The sequence below is a fragment of the Pygocentrus nattereri genome, chromosome 12 (assembly GCF_015220715.1).
Source record: "Pygocentrus nattereri isolate fPygNat1 chromosome 12, fPygNat1.pri, whole genome shotgun sequence".
Lineage (NCBI taxonomy): Eukaryota > Metazoa > Chordata > Actinopteri > Characiformes > Serrasalmidae > Pygocentrus > Pygocentrus nattereri.
The window spans coordinates 34,355,812-34,377,494 of record NC_051222.1 but is presented as its reverse complement, the minus strand read 5'-3'; the positions used below and the strand labels follow the sequence as shown (position 1 = coordinate 34,377,494).

Below are 21,683 nucleotides of genomic sequence, written 5' to 3'. Positions count from 1 at the left end.
TACGAGTGCAATCAAGTGTTTATTCTGTGGTCTTCAATTCCAAACAGATATTTGATATGTCAAAGCTGAGCTGAGAACTTCTTAAGATGACACTAGTTTGACCCTAAAGAATAAACCACTAAAGAAGGATGGCAGTAATGTATAAATGACACATTTGCAGGTGTAAAAAACCACCACCACCAACAATAAACACATTACATCCAGCAACACATACAGGATGCACATATGGCAAGGTGGTGTTTATTTATTCTGTTTAGTCAGTATTGTAATGAGCCCAATATAAGGCACCACCAGACAGCGAGACAGGGAGGTGGAGAGACACTGGAAAACAGAGAAAATGTCTCAGTTGGATTCACTGCAAATAACATTAGTTTAGTTTTAGGGGAATTTCTTTAGTTTGAGTTCCTTTCAGTAGAACTTTTTGAATGGGATTCAGTTCAGCAGGATTTATTTCAGGAGCTTTTATCTCAGTTGCACTTGTTTCAGGGCATTTTGTTAAGTAGGATTTGTTTAGTAAGTATTTGTTTTAGAAGGATTTGTTTCAGTGGGACTGTTTAGTAGAATGTGTTTAACAAATGATTTAATGTATTACTGTAGGTTTCATTTCAATCAGATTTATTTAGTAAGGATGCGATTAAGTAGGATTTGCTAGTAATGATTTGCTTAAGTAAGATCTGTTTTGTAGGATGTGTTTAGTTAGAACTTGGTCCATAGTATGTGTTCATATTTTTTAATAAGATTGGTCTAGTAAGGATTTAAGTAGGATTTGTTTCATATGATTTATTTAGTAAGGATTTGTTTCTTAGGATTTGTTTAGTATGGATTTGTTTTATAGGAATTTTCTAGTAAGGATTTGTTTCAGTAGGACTTCTTTTAATCTAATTCGTTTAGAAAGGATTTGTCTCTTAGGATTTGTTTAGTATGGATTTGTTTCATAGGAATTTTCTAGTAAGGATTTGTTTTATAGGAATTTTCTAGTAAGGATTTGTTTTATAGGAATTTTCTAGTAAGGATTTGTTTCAGTAGGATTTGTTTTAATCTAATTTATTTAGTAAGGATTTGTTTCTTAGGATTTGTTTAGTATGGATTTGTTTTATAGGCTTTTTCTAGTAAGGATTTGTATTATAGTAATTTTCTAGTAAGGATTTGTTTCAGTAGGATTTGTTTAGTATAGATTTGTTTTATAGGATTTTTCTAGGAAGGATTTGTTTTAGAGGATGTTTCTAGTAAGGATTTGTTTTATAGGAATTTTCTAGTAAGGATTTGTTTCAGTAGGATTTGTTTTAATCTAATTTGTTTAGAGAGGATTTGTTTAGTATGGATTTGTTTTATAGGATTTTTCTAGGAAGGATTTGTTTTAGAGGATGTTTCTAGTAAGGATTTGTTTTATAGGAATTTTCTAGTAAGGATTTGTTTCAGTAAGATTTGTTTAAGGATTTGTTTCGTAAATGCTTCTTTCATAGAAATTGTTTTGTAGGACTTGATTAGGAAGGATTTGTTTCAGAGGGATTTTTTTTGTAAGAATTGTTTAGTAAGAATTTGTTTAGTAAGAATTTGTTTCATAGGATTTGTTTCATAAGATTTCAATAAGAACCTGCTTCAGTAGGACTTGTTTAGTAAAGATTTGTTTAGTAAAGCTTTGTTTCAGTAGGATTAGTGTAGGTCATCTTCACTGTGCTCAGCCTCATCCAGTAGTTCACACAGAGAATTAATCATCCCCTCCATCAAAACATACACCTGAAACACACAGAGGCATTTTATCATCTTCAAAAATCACAAATCCTTGTGTTAGTGTGACTGTGTGCAAAAGACAATACTGATAATGTCAAAAATGAAAACCAGTTTAAAGAAATAAACTAGAGCTGTAACTGGACCATTCATAGTGTAGCAGAGGCCTGAGTTCTGGTCAGGGGAATGCTGCAGCTTCACACTGCCTTCAAAAAACAGCATCTTCTGAATTAATCAGGCCAACCAAGAAGATGCTCAAAAGCTTCTTATCCTGTCTTATATAGGTCAGTACAATTGACTACTAACTGATGAAACTCTTCCAGCTTGACAACTACATAGACTGTGATCGCTGCAGTTGATTTAATATCACATTAAATGTCTATTAACTCATTCATTTATGGTCTTATCTTTAAATATACACACAGGTAAGAAGAGGAATATAACAGACTATAGGTCAAAACTGTTCTCTAAATCTCTTGAGGTTATGTAAATTAAGGCACCATCTGAAATGAGATTGTCTAATTCACTAATAAAAGAAAGAATTACAGGTTAAATCTACTTATTAATAAAGTATGTGCTGATGAAACAACTGTGACAGATGTGTACATTTCTGATCATCAACTTTTTAAACTGCAGGCTGATTATTCAGTTAATCTTCTAAGTATTTTATCACTAATTACAATAAATATGCAATATAAAAATTAGCTATCCATTTCCATGCCTGTTTGTGTAGTGTGTGTATTAGTGATATGGTTGTAGATGGATGGTGTAATGCTCCTGTCTGTTGGTCTAGTAAGTGTATTAGTGCTGTAGTTGTAGATGGATGGTGTGATGTTCTTGCCTGTTGGTGTGTGTGTGTGTGTGTGTGTGTGTGCGTGTGTGTGTGTGTGAGTGTGTGTGTGTGTGTGTGTGAGTGTGTGTGTGTATTAGTGCTGTAGTTGTAGATGGATGGTGTGATGCTCTTACCTGTTGGTGTAGTGTGTGTACATATTTGCGCTGTAGCTGTGAATGGATGAAGTCCTGCTGGCTGTTATCACCCTCTGGGCTGGCTGCAGTGGAGGATGACTCTCTGTCCTTACTCTCTTTCCCCACATTCTTCTCTTCTTTAACCCTTTTCTTACTGGGTCCATGATCCTGCACATACACAGACACACAAAAGCACATACATTTATTTTTAATACAATGCCTAGATATGAAGTCATAAATATTATATATTGAGATATTGAGTTATTATATCACCACTGCTTGCCAGATATCATCTGAGTGGTGAATCACACTCAGCACTGGACTGACACATGCAGCATTTGTATGAGTGGATCAGACCCAAACATGTTTCTGTAGTTCTGAAACACTGGTTCTACTTACTGTCCACTCTACTAGATGCACGTACATTGTGGGTCTACCATGTAGATGTGATTTTAGAGATGGCAGCTCTACTGCTGAACAGCTTGATCATCAATTCACATCACTTCATAAGCTCTGTGTGTTTGTGTGTGTTTAATGCACGTGTGTGTGTGTGTGTGTGTGTGTGTGTGTGTGTGTGTGTGTGCGTGTGTCAGTCGTGACTGTGAGAGTATGTGTGTAGGAGTGTGTGTGTGAGTGAGTAAGGGTACAGAAGGTATTCCACTGTATGCACTCTGAATGCAAGAGGAGAACAGGTGCACGTTTTCACACTGTTCCCATGACACCCACTAAACAGTCCCCGACTCACCTCTGAGTCAGAGAGAAAGAGGTAGAGAGAGAGTGTAGTAGGGGTGGTTGGGGGGTGGGGGGGCTAAAAATGAACCATTTGAGCTGTTTCAATGTTCTGTATTTAACAGAATAAAATTGTGAGGGATAATTAAAGAAATAAAATGTATTTATTTAAAGTAATTGAAGAACTGAAAGCTCTCTCTCTCTCTCTCTCTCTCTCTATCTATATATATATATATATATATATATATATATATATATATATATATATATATATATATATATATATATATATATATATATATATATATATATTACACGTCCCACGTGTTGCAATACATTTGTGAAAATAATTGTGCATTATGTAGCATTTGTTGATTTCCGTCTCAAATACGATTTGCTGCCCCCTGCTGGTCACTAACATTCTTTACATTTCTTCACCCACCTCTGCTGATTTGTCTTTAGCTGCAGTCTTGGGTGCAACTTTCTTCTCTTCTTTCTCTTTGGCATTGCCTCCTTTCTTCTCTTCTTTAATCAAGGGTGCTCCTTTTCTCTCTGTCTTCTCTTGCTTCTTTGTCTTATCCCCTGCAGAACCGTTAAAAATGTTGTAACTCAAAAGTTCAAAAAATCGTTTTTAATTAATGCTTGCAATTCTTCTGATAAGCAATATGGTTTGTAATAACTATCTGCAATTAAACACTGATGTGTGCAGTCATATGAACATTATGTAGATGTTTTTACAATAGCTTTGAACACTGAGTTAATCAGATTTTAGCACTCAAACTATCACCTTAATTTCTATTCATGGCACATCAATATATTGGAATTTGGGGGGCCTGCAGTAATAAAGGCAGAGTAATGAGATGTGAGCTCCATGTGAATAAAGCCATGCAAGGCAAGGTTACGTAAATATTTCATTATTGTCAGAAGAACTCCAAGGAGCTCATTTAAACTCAGCACAGTCTGATGATTTGGTGATGTCCACAAGACAGTAGTGTTGAATAATCACCATAGTACTGCAGGCCAACCATAATGTTGAAGGTTCACCATAGTACTGCAGGCCAACCATGGGGTTACAGGTCAACCACAGGGTTACAGGTCCACCATAGTGTTGCAGGCCAACCATGGGGTTACAGGTCAACCACAGGGTTACAGGTCCACCATAGTGTTGCAGGCCAACCATGGTTTTAGAGTTCAAATACAGTGCAGCCAGGTAACCAACACATTGCGAAAAAAGCCCACCACAGTGTTGCAGTGTTGGAGAATCATTACAGACCTGCTAACCAATTACAGTGTTGCATGTATGAAGAATCACAGAGCTGCTATGGTGTTGCAGGATCAAGCATAGTTTTACAGACTAACCTTAATGTTCTAAACCAACACTAGTCTTGAAGACTCACCATAATATTGAAGCTTCACAACCTGTTTTTGCAGATTAAGCCTAGAATTAGCAGAGCCACCACAGTGATGAGAGTTCACCAGAGATTGGCAGGAGACCCATCACTGTGCTGCAGGGCCGCTACTGTGTTGCGGATGCACCACAGTGTTGGAGGCCCAATCTAGTGTTATAATCCCATTATAGCACTGAAGGTCAACAATAATGTTGCATGCTCACACCATAATGTTGTAAGCCAACCATAGTGTTAGAGGTCAACCATAGTGCTGCTGGCCAACCATAATGTTGCAGGGCCACTACTGTGTTGTAGATGTACCATAGTGTTGGGGATCCACTCAATTACAGTGCTGTAGGCCAACAGTAATATTGCAAGCTCACGCCATAGCATTGCAGGCCAACCCTAGTGTTGCAAAGCCGCCTTGGTGTTGCAGGGCAACCACAGTGTTGCAGACTCACCGTTGTCTTGACGGGCCACTACTGTGCTGCAGATGTACCATAGTGCCTACCACTTTGCAGGCCCAGTCCCCCTATTAAATGAGCAGACTTACTATTTGGTCATTCTTCTGAAATTTCTGTGACGTGTATACTGGTGTGTGTGAGAAGGCCTGTTTGGTTGAAGAAAGGGGAACGTCTTGATATGTTAACTTATTTTCAAATCAACATGACATGTCATTTAACTGGGGGTGCTTTAGTTTACAGCTGGGTTCAGCATGGATGCCCCTGTTTTTATTTGAATGAAAATTACACACCTTACAGAAGGATTACACAGGAGTTATGGTGTAAGAGAGAGTGTTTGAATGTGTCTGTGTCCTCACAGCTGTCCTGCTCGTGCTGTGCGTCTCCCCACTTATTATTCTCAGGCAATCCCAGCATATGTCTGATCCACAGAGCCTCACTGACTAACCCATCACACAGCTCCCTCCACAACTGCAGCCTACAGACACACAAAAATACATTCATTTATATACAGCACTGTGTAAAAATCAGAGGCTACCCTTTGTTTATTACATTTGCAGTCAAAACAAATATATATAACTATGTTATTATATTTTTCTGTAGGTAGAAAAGCTGAAAAATATATTGAACAGAAAATTACACTAATGGCTCGAAATGACCTTTCTGCTGTCTTGCTGCCTGAGCGGTGGTTCTCTCTTGCTGCCTGTTCAATAAAAGAGCATTTGCCTTTACCGCGCAATTCTTCCATCCAGTGTTTCCTTTTCCTTTGCATCTTTTTCTTCTCTGATGCCAAATAGCACATTTATCACACATCCTTTCTGATCCAAAACACTGAGTCATCTTCTCACAGTGGAAGGACGGACAGAAACACCTGTGGATGTTTTCAGATCTGAAGCAGCTTGATCTTCTCCCCGCTGTCAATGATGACCGCTTTAAGTGCTGTTTAGCTGATAGGGACAGTTTGGGTGTTTACCAGGTCTTCCAGGTGGTTGTTGAGAGTCCCGTTTTCTCTGTATATTGAACAATATTTTTTTTTTACTCCAGTTTTGGAAGCTCCTGTTTTCTGGGTCACTGAACTGTCTGTTTTCTATGTGTAACGGGGAGCGATGTAGCGGACGCATGTGCAGAGATAAGCGACTTTTAGTCTGGGCAAATCCAGGTTCATGGTCAAGACGGTCCAGGTTCAAAAAGCCAACATGGATAGATTGTGGTTCAGACATGCCAAACAGCCAAATGCAACAAACCAAGCAAACTACACAAACGCGACAAGCAAACAACGAACAAGCAAAAAACAAACAACCCTTTGACCTTCTTTTTCCTTTTACAAGTGGATTGTCTTAAATCGAATCCCTCCTTAGAAACGTCTTCTGAAAAACAAATCCCTTGTACTCGACTGTAATTGGACAGTGAGGTAATAAAATGAGTGATTTCTTACTTTTGCACAACAAGATACTTTATTTTCATAGACATAAAAAGAACAAGCAAGAAATAACGTTCTGAATATGTTGGGCATGATAACTATTAAGTTCATTATAGACATTAGAGCTGAAGAATTAAGGTAATAGGTTCTTTCAGATATTCACGCTCAGACTTCTCTTACTGTTTACTTTAAACTATCCCCACCAAAAGGAGGCTGCACTTTAGCCTGGCTAGCTCTAACCGAGTTGTCTACATAGTTAAATTATGCTACACTACAGTCAGTAAGAGAGGGATGAAGATAATATAGGGGTGAGTATTATATCTATGATTTTAATACACACAACTCCGTCATCTCAGACAATTCCACTGAGGAGCTACATTCATTTTATAGAACAAATCTTAAAAAATACAAGTTGCTGTCAATAGATAGATGGATATCTTCAGACATAATGATGTTATGTGAATAAAAGATGCATATTTCAGCTTAAACCTGTTTATCTACATAAATGAGTGTGTTAGAAGGCACCCTGCTCCCCCTAATACAGTGTGGTGCTGTGTCATAGACTAACCCGATGCAGTGCAGAGTGAGTGGCTTGGTTGGGGGCTGTGGTTGGTGGAGCTGCAGGATCAGTGAGTTGCATTGCCTCAGAGCCTCTTCCCTGCACATTACACCCTCTGACTCTGTGTCTTCTTGCGGCAAGCCAAGCACCACCTAGTGGAAGCAAGCAGCAAACACGACTTCATTTTACTTTCCCATGCTACTGCTACTAGTACAACTACTGACTGACAGTAATGTGCCAGGGAATGCAGCACGGCCATTTGAGGACTTAATCATGCATATTGTTGCTGTCATATCATAAATCTACTCAAATAAACAGTCAACAGCTTTATTTAATGTAAAATAGTGGAATAAAAATAGAAAAATATTGAGTTTCAAGATTTTTGACATGACATGATTTACAAGGTGTTTCTTATTTTAATGATAAGCCAGTGTATGATGTAATAATAAGTAGAAGGTGAACACATTAGGTAACTTCTATAAGGCCATATTTGACCTGCACCCCTTTTGATCACATTCTGAAGAAGAGAGTGACCACAAGCCTGCATCAAATCCCAAATCTCTCGCTGACCCCAAGCAATGTTTGCATGTGGCAAATGTGGAACAAACAGCTAAAAACATTGGAACACAATTCAGCAAACAAGTCCATTTATCATGTACACCAATCAGGCGTAACATCATGACCACCTCCTTGTTTCTGTGCTCATTGTCCACTTTATCAGCTCCACTTACTGTATAGCTGCACTTTGTAGTTCTACAGTTACAGACTGTAGTCCATCTGTTTCTCTGATACTCTGTTACCCTGTTCTTCAGTGGTCAGGACCTCCATGGACCCTCACAGAGCAGGTACTATTTGGGTGGTGGATCATTCTCAGCACTGCAGCACAGATGTGGCGGTGATTGTGTTAGTGTGTGTTGTGCTGGTCTGAGTGGATCAGACAAAGCAGTGCTGCTGGAGTTTTTAAAACATCTCAGTGTCGCTGCTGGACTGAGAACCAAAAATATCCAGCCGGCATCGTCCTGTGGGCAGCATCCTGTGACCACTGATGAAGGACTAGAAGACGACCAACGCAAACAGTGCAGCAGCAGATGAGCTGTCGTCTCTGACTTTACATCTACAAGGTGGGCCAACAAGGTAGGAGTGTCTAATAGAGTGGACAGTGAGTGGACACAGTGTTTAAAAAATCCAGCAGCACTGCTGAGTCTGATCCACTTGTTTGCACCAGCACAATACACACTAACACACCACCCAAATAGTAGCTGCTCTGTGAGGGTCCATGGGGGTCCTGACCACTGAAGAACAGGCTAAAAGGGGGCTAACAAAGTACTACAGTCTGTAACTGTAGAACTACAAAGTGCACCTATACAGTAAGTGGAGCTGATAAAATGGAAAATGAGTGTAGAATCAAGGAGGTGGTCAGAGTGTTATGCCTGATGGATGTATACATGTACCACTGTTGTCTGAAGAAAACATTGTGTCTCCAAAATGTTAACTTTACAGGAAAAAAACAAAAAAAAACAAAAACAATCTACTTTACTTTGTGAAATGCTGAACTAAGATCTGGATATATTGTGCAAACGCAGGGAGGACTAGATGGAAAACACTGAATTAGTACAAAAACAAATACACAGAACACCAAGTCCTCAAGCAAATGACTGATCTTGAACTAGCTCATGCAGCAGTAGTGTGAGTCTGATACCTGTCGGAGATGGTCCACGTCTAGATCCCAGACTGGAATTTCTACAGTTATGTGTTCACTCTCTGCCTTTCCCAACCCTATGACTTTTGACCTATGGGCCTGCTCCCATAGCCTCTTCAGTGCCTCCACTGGCTCATGGTGGTAGTGCAGCTGGAGAGGAGTACACATGCATTCATATACACAGATAATTCAGGAGTACATCCTTTTCAGAACATAAAAAAACAAGGTTAGCTTATTTTTATTTTCACAAAGCAGGTTGAGGGTGTGTGTGTGTGTGTGTGTGTGTGTGAGAGAGCGCATGTATATTTTATCTGTGTGCTTTGTGCATGTGGGCGGACGTCTGATTAGAGTACAGACTGAACAGAAATGTGTTCTTTGGTGAATGCAAGGTGGAGGAGCTCCCCAAAGGACTTTAGAAACGTTCTGGCCTAAATTACATTCCCAATCCAATTAGTTGCTAATGGAACACACTGAGCAAGGCTGCAATAGTGTGTGTGTGTGTGTGTGTGTGTGTATATGTGTGTGTGTGTGTGTGTGAGAGAGAGAGAGAGAGAGAGAGAGAGAGAGAGAGAGAGAAAATGCCAGGTAGCCTCTCAGCATGAGAGTGTTAGGGTGTTAATATGCTGCTCTACAGAAATCACTAGTATTGCAATGAGCAGCGTGGGGACCCATTTTAGAATTGTAATATGGTGCGTGGGTCCGAAACATTTTGTTCGTTTTTGTACATGGCCATGTTAGGCTTGAACATGCTGATTTTAAGGGTTTTGGGGTGTTATATGCTTTAAGGGGATCTTACATTAGGATGTACAGTGCATCTGGAAAGTATTCACAGCGCTTCACTTTCTCCACATAATTGTCACATTACAGCCTTAATCCAAAATGGATTAAATTCAAATCGGCACACCTATTTTTGGGCAGTTTCTCCCATTCTTTTTTGTAGAACTTCTCAAGCTCCATCAGGTTGGATGGGGAGCATTAGTGCACAGCCATTTTCAGATCTCTCCAGAGATGTTCAATCGGGTTCAAGTCTGGGCTCTGGCTGCGCCTCTCAAGAACATTTGTCCCGAAGCCACTCCTTTGTCATCTTAGCTGTGTGTTTAGGGTCGCTGTCCTGTTGGAAGATGAACCTTCGCCCCAGTCTGAGGTCCAGAGCCCTCTGGAGCAGGTTTTCTTCAAGAATGTCTCTGTACATTGCTGCATTCATCTTTCCCTCGACCCTGACTAGTCTCCCAGTTGCTGCTGCTGAAAAACAACTTCACAGCATGATGCTACCACCACCATGCTTCACTGTAGGGATGGTATTGGCCAGGTGATGAGCAGAGCCTGGTTTCCTCCAGACATGACGCTTGGCATTCAGGCCAAAGAGTTCAATCTTTGTTTCATCAGACCAGAGAATTTTGTTTCTCATGGTCTGAGAGTCCTTCAGGTGCCTTTTGGAAAACTCCAAGCAGACTGTCTCATGCCTTTTACTGAGGAGTGGCTTCCGTCTGGCCACTCTACCATACAGGCCTGATTGCTGGAGTGCTGCAGTAATGGTTGTCCTTCTGGAAGTTTGTCCTTTCTCCACAGAAAAATGCTGAAGCTCTGCCAGAGTAACCCTTGGGTTCTTGGTCACCTCCCTGACTAAGGCCCTTCTACCCTGATCACTCAGATTGGCTGGGTGGCCAGCTCTAAGAAGACTCCTGGTGGTTCCAAACTTCTTCCATTTACAGATGATGGAGGCCACTGTGCTCACTGGGACCTTCAATGCTGCAGAAATGTTTCTATACCCTTCCCCAGATCTGTGCTTCAATACAATCCTGTCTCAGAGATTTACAGACAATTCCTTGGACTTCATGGCTTGGTTTGTGCTCTGACATGTACTGTCACCTATGGGACCATATGTAGACAGGTGTGTGCCTTTCCAAATCATGTCCAATCAACTGGATTTACCACAGATGGACTCCAGTCAAGTTGTCAAAACAACTGAAGGATGGACCTGAAATCAATTTTGAGCGTCTTGGCAAAGGTTGTGAATACTTATGTACATGTGAGTTTTTTTGTTTTTTATTTTAAATAAATTTGCAAAACATTCAAACAAACTTTTTTTACTTTGTCATTATGGGGTATTGTGTGTAGAATTTAATTTAATTTAGAATTTAAATTTAAACTGATTTTACTACATTACATTAGGATGCCATGCACTTTATGGGGACCAACAATATAATGTAATGTGAAAAATAGGAATCCGCATTCGGATGTTATGCATTTTATAGAGACCAATATTAAGATGTAATATGATTAATGGGGACCTATATTAGGACAGTATGCACTTTATGGGGACTTTCAATAGGCTGTAATGTACTTAAAATAGAGACCTACAATATGATGTGTTTCAAGGACATCTGCATTAGAAAGTTATGCACTTCACTGGGACCTACGTTTCTACGTTATGCTCTTTATGGGGACCTACATTAGAATGGAATGTGCTTAATGGGGACCTATATTAGGATATTATGCACTTTAAGTGGACCTATATTAGGATGTACTGTGCATACTGGGATGTGTATTAGGATGTTATGCACTTTAGGGGGCCCTCCATTAGGATATAATGTGCTTGATGGGGACCTACATTAAGATGATATGCTTTTCAAGGGGATGTTATGCACTTTAATGTTCTTCATTAGAACATGATGTGCTTAATGTGGACCTACATTACAATGTAATGTGCTTAATGGGTACCTCCATTAAGATATAATGTGTTTAATGCGGACTTACAATAGGATGTAATGTGCTTAAAGTGATCTGCATTATGATGTTATGTGCTTTATGGGGACCTACATTAGGATGTATATAGAAATCTGCTTTAGGATATTAAACTCTTCATGGGGACCTGCATTAGGATGTAATGTGCATAACAGGGATCTGCTTCAGGATGTTATGCTCTTTATGGGGACCTTCATAAGGATGTAATGTGCTTAATGTGGACCTACATTATGATGCAATGTGCTTAATAGGGCCCTACATTATGATGTGTTTAATGGGGACGTATATTAGGATGTTATGTGTTTAATGGGGGACTACATTAGAATGTTACGCTTTTTATGGGTACCTACATTAGGATATAAGTTTAGGTACACAATCATAACTGTGTTGAAATTTGCTATATTAATAGCATTTTTAACAATCAGGTCAATTACTTCTTGTAGGCTTGGTAAATTTGTGGCATTGGTTGTCTAAGCCACAAGCTGTGGACCTACGTTGGGATTGCTGGCGAGGAAGTGCTCCTCTTCAGTGATGTACAGTTGAGGTGGAGATCTGGGCCTCTCTGGAGTGTGAACATTACGCAGTAACTCATACACCATAGATCTGCACACTGATTTTGTCTTTCGTTGCTCCAGTTCCAGCTGTAATACACGTCCATAAAAATACATTTACAGCACTGTGCAAAAGTTTTAGCACTTGAGCAATTACACATTTTAAAACCACTTCAGAATAATAAATGTTTTTGTGTTTGCTTGTAAAATCACCATGTGCCATTTTAATAAATTCAAATAAATATGAACACAGTAAAAGTGGCATCAATGTCTTTTTTAAAAAAAAGAAAAGTAGTTGATGTATTTGGGATATTTAAAAAGAACACTTTTATGGTTCAAGATCTTTCCTTGACACCCCCAGTCATTGCACAGGCTTGTTTAATTTCATCACCAGTAGATCTGATTTTATTTAATGAAGCACTGATTAGTTATTAGTTATTTGCCAAAAACATTAGTTTTTGGCAAACTATGCTGCTCCAAGTAATATCAAACTGCCCAAATGGTAGGGAAAAAAGGGAACAAGAAAACACACACACCTCCAAGGCGGCTCTCTGATCAGCAGTTTTGTCCTGGTACAGTGCCACGCCCCTCAGTGTGACCTGCAATGAGGCTCCGCCCAGTAGCACAGGGTGTGTATGAAGCTGCCAAACTTCACTCAAGATCCCAGGATACATACTCTTGAAGGTGAACAGGATACACTCTGTATCGCCTGGCAGTATCACCGCTTAGAGAGATAGAGTGAGCGAGAAAGTGAAAATGAGACTGAGATTATGGGTATTGTGGTATATCAGTGTGTGTATATTAACAAGAGTATCAGTAGAGTAATCAATAAGGGTGTGTGTGTATCAGAGTTAGAATTTCAGGTTCAGCAAAATGTGATTCTTACCAAATTATACTATTATGAAACGACCAATGTTGTGAATAGAAATGAGTGCCTGTGTTGAACTAGAAGTGTTGTGTATACCTGTAGTGGCACTGAATTGTTGTATGTACCTGAAGCAGTGTTAAAGTAGAAGTGTTGCATGCATCTTTACCGGTGCTAAAATAGAAGTTTTGTTTGTACTGGTGTAGACAAAAAAAGTGTTGTGTGCAGCTGTTATGAAGTGTTGTGTGTATTTGTAGCAGCGTTGAAAGTTTGTGTGTACCTGTAGATGTGTTGAAGTAGAAGTATTGAGTATATCTCTGTGATCTTGCCTCAGTGAAGCTGTGTGGCCGTGCTAGTCTGTGCCAGCTGTAATAAATGGCTGTGCTGCCCTCGTTCTTCAGCTCTAGGTGAGAACATGCACTCTCCCCAACCACAGCCTCGAATGTCAATCGCGCAGAAATGCCCACTTCTCCCTGTGAATACACCCAAAGCAGTAATTCAATACAGATTCATTTTATTTTCATGCAAGAGCTTTGCCTAAAATCAGATCAATTCTACCTGTGTTTGTATATGAGAGTACAGAAAGTGTCTTTACCTACTCATATGACCACCGACTGCTTAGTAGAAACGTTCGTTCATGTAATGTGTTACATCAAACTCATGACTGTGATGATCTACTGTGACCCATTCACCATAACGCATTTTTAGAATGAATATATTTATAATGAGCTATGTTGTAAGATCAAACATAAAATAGTGTTTTTGTACTGTTTTTTATTTTAAAACAGGTAAAACTGAACTTTCTAATCACTGCTTTCTGTTCCTATTAGACTTTTACATACTGTCCCAACTTTTTGGGAAGTGAGCTTGTACAACATCTTTGGTCAATAAAGGTCACAATGGTACCTGCTACAAAGGATAAGTGCAGAGATTGAGCCTAGAACCTAATAAGCAAGCCGCAGGAAACAGTGGCTACTTTTTCAGACAAAAATCAATTTGTCTCTGGAGAGACAACAAATTGTTCCTCGTTCAAGACATTCCCCATTCAATCATTCAGTCAATTAAGGGCTTTGCAAGGGGGGCTATTTGTTGGGGTTTAGAGTAGAGATTATGTTTGGCTTAGGTGGTTATTAAACCTGGCATTACCTACTGACACAGTACCTGGTGAGAGATGGCAGTACCCGTCCAGCAGGCTAGTTCACCACAAAACCTCAAAGCAGGCACCAGCTCCACGTCCAGCATGACATCATCGTAAAATGCCAGGGGGTCCCTTCAAGACACATTAATTAAGGTCAAATTAAAAGATCTAGCATTTGGTGCTCTTTATACAAATTCCTAGAGGTAGAGCTACTATAGTAAACAAATAATAAATGAATAAACAACTAGCATGAAACCTACTCATTCTCTTTGTGCTCTCCCTCCATCCTCTCCTCCTCTTCCTCCTCCAGTAGAGGAGAGCACTCTACTGATGAAGTAAAAGGCTGATTGGAGCCTACAACCTCCAAAGCATCCATGTCCTGAGAGAGAAAAGGAAGACATTCATCATAATCCCACTAGACTAGTGGACAATTTGACACAATTCTGAAACTTTAGCCTATGATTAATTGTCTTATAAACAACTGTGATACCGATTGAATTGTCTTGTTCATTGATGCAACTATTATAGTGCAAGTCTAAAGTGGCCAAATGGGCTGATTAGCCATCTTACTCCCTCACTACATTTGATTAGTACCTAATATCTGTAGTATTTTCAAAATGACACACTACAATGTTATGGCCACTCCAAAATACTGTCACAGATGTATACAGAATCAAGTGTTATGTTAAGAAAAGCTAAACATGAGTGAAAATCTAAGCAAACCAAACAAAAAAATGCATCCTGCCAACATACATGAAAATAAAAATGTTAAAATTGGAATTATACATAAAAATGTTAGAATTATTTATATAGTTAACATATACACCAACATTACTCAGCAATGCCCTCTACATGTTAGACCAACAAGTTAGAAGCTATAACTTTGTTGTTTTCATGATGTTAAAATCAATGCATTTATTGTTTTCTTTTAAATTTGTTTACTTGTCTCAACCCAACACACCCAATTCACATTCTGCTTGTGGCAGAAATCTAACAACTGTTAGAACGAAATTAACGTAGCCCTAACATTACAATCATCTTAAAAGACTAATCATCTTAAATGCTTGTGATTATTTAAAATAACTATGATCATCAAAAAATAAAAATAAATAAATTAAAAGATTCAGATGGTACAGCTTCATTGTGTTTAACAATGTAAAAGAAAGCCTCCATAAGTCAGACTTCGATATAACCAGCTGTTACTCTAGCACAGGGGTCTGCAATATGCATCTCCTGAGCCACAAGAGGCTCTTTTACTGCACTGATGCAGCTCCAAAAGCTGATTTTTAGGTAAAAGTAAAATAATAATCCCTGCATTAAAATAAAGATGCTGATCATTCTAACAATAAACGGTCTTAAACTCTGGAGTTAATGTAAAACTGCTAATTCGCCCTTTAACCCTGAGGATTGGCGTGCAGACTACTGGTCACCATAGCAATGCAGACAACAGTCTTGCCTAGCTAGTAGCTACCAAAAGGAAAAGAGAAAGATTTAAGACAAACATCAGTAATTTGGAGACGAATTGACTGTCAAACACTACAAAGTCGGGAAGCTCAAGTTCTCGTTTGTTTTATATTTTCCTGTTACACCATAAATCACAAAACAGGTATATTCTGGTGCCTCAGGCACCATTTAAGGTGGAATGGGGAAATTAGAACAAGAAGCATCATAAAAAGCTGAACATTCAGAGGCATTTTACAAGAAACTATTCCACTTTGGCAGAAACGTTTCCTGCTGGAGATGTAAGAAAAGTAGCTATAGCTTAGCTAAAACTTAAACACAGTAAAGTCTGTGCTTTCAATGTTGTCCCCTTATTTTTAGCCTATACTAGCATATTAGCACATCCTGCCAAGATGATAAAACGTTAATTCAATGAAATGGACAAGATGTTGTGGCTTCCAAGCTGGTTTGATTTCTTTTTTTTAAATGGCTGTTTTTTGCTGACCCCTATTTTTGCACCAAATATGAACATTAGAGTCTTCTATTGAAGGAATATATGAACATATTCATGAGATTCATAAGCATGGAAATGGTTTGTATTCACATAATGAAGACAGAAATATTTAAGCTAAACACATTTGATCAAAACTGTTTAACACTCCCTTGTGGCCAAATTATAAAATTCAGATTTTTAAGGGAGCCTAATTAGACCTGCAGACCACAGTATTTTATATTTTCCTTACTTGAAATATGAACAATAATACTGTCCACTGTATATTTAAAAATACTTATCAGCAATTTTGAAAAGTCAATATTGCCAAACTCTGCGACTCACCTCTCTCATCAGGTTCTACAGGAGAAGGTAGGTCACAATAATGAAACAAGCGTTGTATATGATTGTCTAATGGTTTTCTGAAGGTTTTCTAATGGTTGTATAAATGTTTGCTGAAGATTGTCTAATAGCCACGTAATGGTTGTCTAATGATTATCTGAAAGTTGTGCAATGGTTGTCTAACTTTTATCTAATGGTTTTCTCAAGGTTGTCTAATGGCTGTCAAATGGTTGTATAATGGTTGTCTAATGGTTATGTGAAGGTTGTCTAACGGTTTTCAGGAGCTTGTCTAATAGTTTTCTGATGGTTGCCTAATGGTTGTCTATTGTTTTTGGCAAGGTTGTCTAATGGTTTTCTGAAGGTTTTCTAATAGTTGTCTAATGATTTTATGAAGCTTGTCTAATGGTTGTCTAATGGTTTTCTGAAGGTTGTCTAATAATTGTCTAATTGTTTTGTCAAGGTTGTCTAATGGTCTTCTTAACATTAATGGCTCTAATGATACATGCATATGATTGTATAACTACATAGAATATATTACATGACATGTAACGACAAACAACACTTATTACACCATTATAACATATTACACATTATAATACATTAATATTTTCTCTGATCTAATAATTCAGAACATCAGAAAACGCTATTACAATTATAAAATATTTTTAAAATATAGTGTTATTCTGAATTGCTTTTTATACTTACAATATTAATGTCACTTTGCTCTGGTATCAACAAGCATATTCTTAGCCCTTAATTTGGCGTTACAGTCAGAAAACCTAAGCATCAACTTCTGGACAAGCCTGGCTGGCTGGGGCAGCGTGAACAGCTGTTTGAAAGCTTGTGTGTTCCGCTTCAGCTCCGAATGAAAAGCATAGGGCTGAGAAAGGATGAGCAGTTCACCAGAGAACAGAGTGTACAACCACACAAATACAGAGAAGGACATGTCAAGTGAACAACTGCACAGAAATGTGTGCAGAAACAAATTTATAAGACTGCTTTCTACTTCTGGATACCTCTGGGATCAATACAAAGACACAGATGGATTGATTGTAACTGCCGCATGACTCACACTCCAGATCAATACTTTATTGAGCATTAACACCAACTCCTCCACACCTGTAATAACACAGTAACTACCACTGCGTGTGCTGCACAGTGTAGCATGCAAAATTTGAAACCATCGTTTCAATGGGAGTAACACGCTGGTCAGTTGTGAGCCACATAGCATTTCACCATTGCTATGTTAAAAGAGTAACCCCTTATTCTTCAGGGTATATTTTGGTGTGTCCATCTGAATTTACGTGACCAAATCATAAGGCAGATTAATTTAGTAACTGCATGAAATAAACATACATTTTTATTTTATTTATTTTTGTCTCCTTCAAGTCTCCTTCAAATGAACAGAACGTGTGTTTTATGATCTCCACATGTCACTATACGCTTAAAATTTACTGCTGAAAGCCAAAAATCTCCGACGCTCTTTGTGTTGTTCTCTAAAAGTGATGTTTCCAGAGCAGATCACTGAAGAGACGCCGTCTGTTTATAGTTTAGAGCCCAGATTTGGGGAAAAACGGGTCGACTTTCAGTAGAAAAACAAAGTTCAGCTTCTTTTATTATAAGGGTTTAAAATGACATCACCGTCTATTAGACTGGAGAGAAGAGCTACAGCCTCACACGACGCCCAGCTTCTGAATGGAGCTTATGGAGTATGAACGCTATGAAGAACAGGACCAAGAGTTTGGAACCAGCGGTGGTCTCGAGGAGTTCAACAGGTTAAAAGGTCTAAATTGAAGTGTCGAAAAATGTAAGTGAGAAATACTGTTTGTTTTCTTCACCGTCCTGATCAGGTCAGTCTGCTCAGCAAAGATTTGATTTTCATTTTGATTTTCACTCATCCTTTAGCGTGAGATGGTCAGTGACGTAATGAACCGAGTGATTTAGGTCGCAGCCATTTTCATACTGTTTGTACTATTTCATATTATTGATACTTTTTCAGTTTCCCACAAACAGGGAAATTCCACCTCCGCATTCATCCATGAAGTGAAACATCACATACACACTAGTGAACACACACACTAGGGGGCAGTGAGCACACTTGCCCAGAGCGGTGGGCAGCCCTATCCACAGCGCCCGGGGAGCAGTTGGGGGTTAGGTGTCTTGCTCAAGGACACCTCAGTCATGTGCTGTCGGCTCTGGGGATCGAACCAGTGACCTTCTGGTTACAGGGGCAGATCCCTAACCTCCAGCCCACAACTGCTCTGTTGTCTGTCTGTTCTTCAAACTGCTGAAAAGTACTTTCGCAGTCAAAGTACACAAACCATGACCTTTATTTTACAGGCATTTCCATCTGTTTTATTGGCTGTTTCTGTTATTGTGTTATTTAAATACTGCATGTCAGACCAATTAATAGCACTGCTGAAAACAGTAAATGGCAGCATTTCTTAAAAAAAAAAAAAAATAGATGACTAATTTTACAGATTTTTACAGATCACTGAGAAAACGCACTTTTACTGTTAATGAACAGTAATGAAACCCTGCTCCTGGACTTTGTACTGATTTTGTTTGTTTGTTTGTTTGTTTGTTTTCTTGTTTTAACAGTGCAGTTTTTGCTTCAGAACAGAATGATTTCTGCATTTTTTTGCTTATGTATTCATCTCCAGTTTGCATAATTCCTGAGCTTCTTGCTTGTGCAGAAAAGCACAAACAGGTCTGATACAGCTTTGCTTGTATCATGTGATAACAGGAGGAGCTTTAGTATTTCAAGGGCTTTTTCATTTTATACCGTTGCTGTCAGAACAAAACCTGGTAACCTTACAGGAGAAGGAAAAAAAGAAACATACATTACTTTCAATGTACGTCAGTGGAACCATCCTATTTTGGTCCATCCTTCATGAAATGTACACACAATATAATGTCCAACATGCATTTTCCAATTATGTCAAAAACTGAAAATCAACAAATATGGACATATGAGGTTTTGTTCCAACAACAGCGATTTAAGATGTCCTGGTTATCTCATGTGCTCTCACAGGAAATTCCATAAATACTGACGTGAAGTGCGTGATTGTATAAGTGTCTTTCTTCTAGTGAACGTCCAGCTTTAATCTGACATGCACACCAGTCACTCTTTTCCGTCTCTAACTTTAGTTCTGTTCTGTCTCGAATGTGCCGTATGATGTTCCGTATATCCTGTTCCTGACTGTCCTCTTCGTCTGGCAGCACACCAATCTTATTCTCTCTCTCTCTGTCTATCTCGTCACTTTCTCCGACTCTAATGCATTCTCTTCCTCTGTCACATTCACTCAGTGTGTATGTCACAGTACAACAGGACAGCCTGTAATGGTCCTCTGGGCCCTGAACAACAAGTGTGTCTGTGTGTGTGTGTGTGGGAAAGCAGCAAGAACACAGGACAAAAGGCCACACAAGGTGATGTCTTGCATTATGGAGCATGTTGTGTGACTTTGGTACAGACTCTGCTGCTGCTTACGGGTAATTATCACAGAAAATGTAAGAGGCTGCACTGTGGATCAGTGTGTGGTCAACATCCTCTAAACACACTGCCGGCAACACAGCGTCTGTCTCTGGGTCTTGTAATGTGACTCTACGTAGAACACCCATAAATGTATTTGTTATACATGGAATTCCCTGAATCAGACTGTGTTTGTGTAATATTACGGTGCAGGAACAGATCCAGATGAGCCAGGTGGATGGAGTAGTACCGAGCTAATCAACCAGAGGACATTATGAGCATGAACCCCACACGTACACACGCATACTAACAACATTAGAGCTCCAAACACTCTGAGTAATGAAAATTACAGACCTAATGGTCACAATTTCTGTCTAGAGTGCCAGGCAACACAATGAAAAATACAAAACTGGTGCAAAAACAACAGAAATATGAACATAACATGACTCTGTTGATCTGGTTTATCTTAGTTATTTAGAACTCTAAGAGCATGGTCCTAATATTCTAATGAGCACCTGTGATCGACAGCCTTCAGTACAACATTCCCAATCTGCAACACCACCGAGGCAGAGCTAAACAGCACAAGTGAAGGAGGAAGAAATGAATGACATTGGATCGATATGTCGTTGTTGTCCAAAGAAAAACAAGTACCTCCAAAATAGTAAGGAGGGGCAAAAACTCTTAGCTTGTAATTTAGAGCATTTCTATGGGTCCATTCATCATGAAACTTTCACACATTGTAAAAGACTGCTGTTTGAGGGTTTTGTTGATGTTCATTAATAATAGAACAATAGTTTCCAGTTACGTCAGATGGAGGCACTGCATTTGGCTGTCTAAAGCCACCATACCCCAAGACTGAGACAAGACCAAGCCAATTATGTTTAGATGGAGACAAAACTGAGACAAAACGATGTGGAGCCCAAGGCAAGAACAAGTACAATTGATGTCAAGACCAAGACAAGACTGGGTCCTAATGATGTGGAAAAACGACAAGACAGAGTCCAAGTGTGATGTCTAGTCTGAGTCAACCAAGATAGGACTGAGTCAAAATGATGTCAAGACCGAGATAAAACAGACTGTTCATTTACGGTCTGAAGACTGGACTCCAGACTGAGACTGCACTCAAGAAATACATTGCATTGACTACACAAATCATCTTGATTCCAGACATTGTTTTACTGTTCTGCTTTAAAACTGTGTGTGTGTGTGTGTGTGTGTGTGTGTGTGTGTGTGTGTTTTACCGGCTGGTTAAAGTCCATTTCTCTAAGTATGTCTCCAAGTTCATGTTGGCGACGTTGCAGGTACTGACTTTGATTCCAGGCTCTACTCACTGAGCCATCAGACAGCACAGAACCTACACACACACACACACACACACACACACACACACACACCCACAAAACCAGCCATGATACACACTTGCATATAAAGACAGTACTACACAAAATACAAGGTGTGAAAAACACCAAACCATATAATTCAGCCTGCTCACATGCACAGCTCGTTTTCCCCCCTATGCTCCACTCTAATGCGTTTGTTTTTATCATATTGCATACGCTACATGCATCTTGACTTCAGTACAAAAAAATGGCACTGACTTTTCATATACATGTATCAAATAAATACAATTTAAAGGAATAACTCACTCGAAATGTAAACCGAGTCTATGAACTCAATCTAAATGTAGGTA

General features: G+C 39.1%; 1 protein-coding gene across 1 annotated transcript in view; it reads right to left on the bottom strand.

The window, feature by feature from the left end:
- The window catches only part of LOC108411849 (mycbp associated protein), a 54,710-nt gene continuing 33,027 nt past the window's right edge, over positions 1–21,683 (bottom strand). Inside the window, exons 8-19 of the mRNA XM_017683616.2 lie at positions 21,235–21,347; positions 14,510–14,628; positions 14,273–14,381; positions 13,392–13,584; positions 12,783–12,970; positions 12,190–12,336; positions 8,951–9,100; positions 7,261–7,403; positions 5,632–5,750; positions 3,866–4,005; positions 2,695–2,862; positions 1–1,737 (exon numbers count right to left, since the gene is read on the bottom strand). Of these exons, the coding sequence (XP_017539105.2) occupies positions 1,654–1,737; positions 2,695–2,862; positions 3,866–4,005; positions 5,632–5,750; positions 7,261–7,403; positions 8,951–9,100; positions 12,190–12,336; positions 12,783–12,970; positions 13,392–13,584; positions 14,273–14,381; positions 14,510–14,628; positions 21,235–21,347 (1,673 nt within the window). The 3' untranslated portion in view covers positions 1–1,653. The remainder of the gene's footprint in view (positions 1,738–2,694; positions 2,863–3,865; positions 4,006–5,631; positions 5,751–7,260; positions 7,404–8,950; positions 9,101–12,189; positions 12,337–12,782; positions 12,971–13,391; positions 13,585–14,272; positions 14,382–14,509; positions 14,629–21,234; positions 21,348–21,683) is intronic.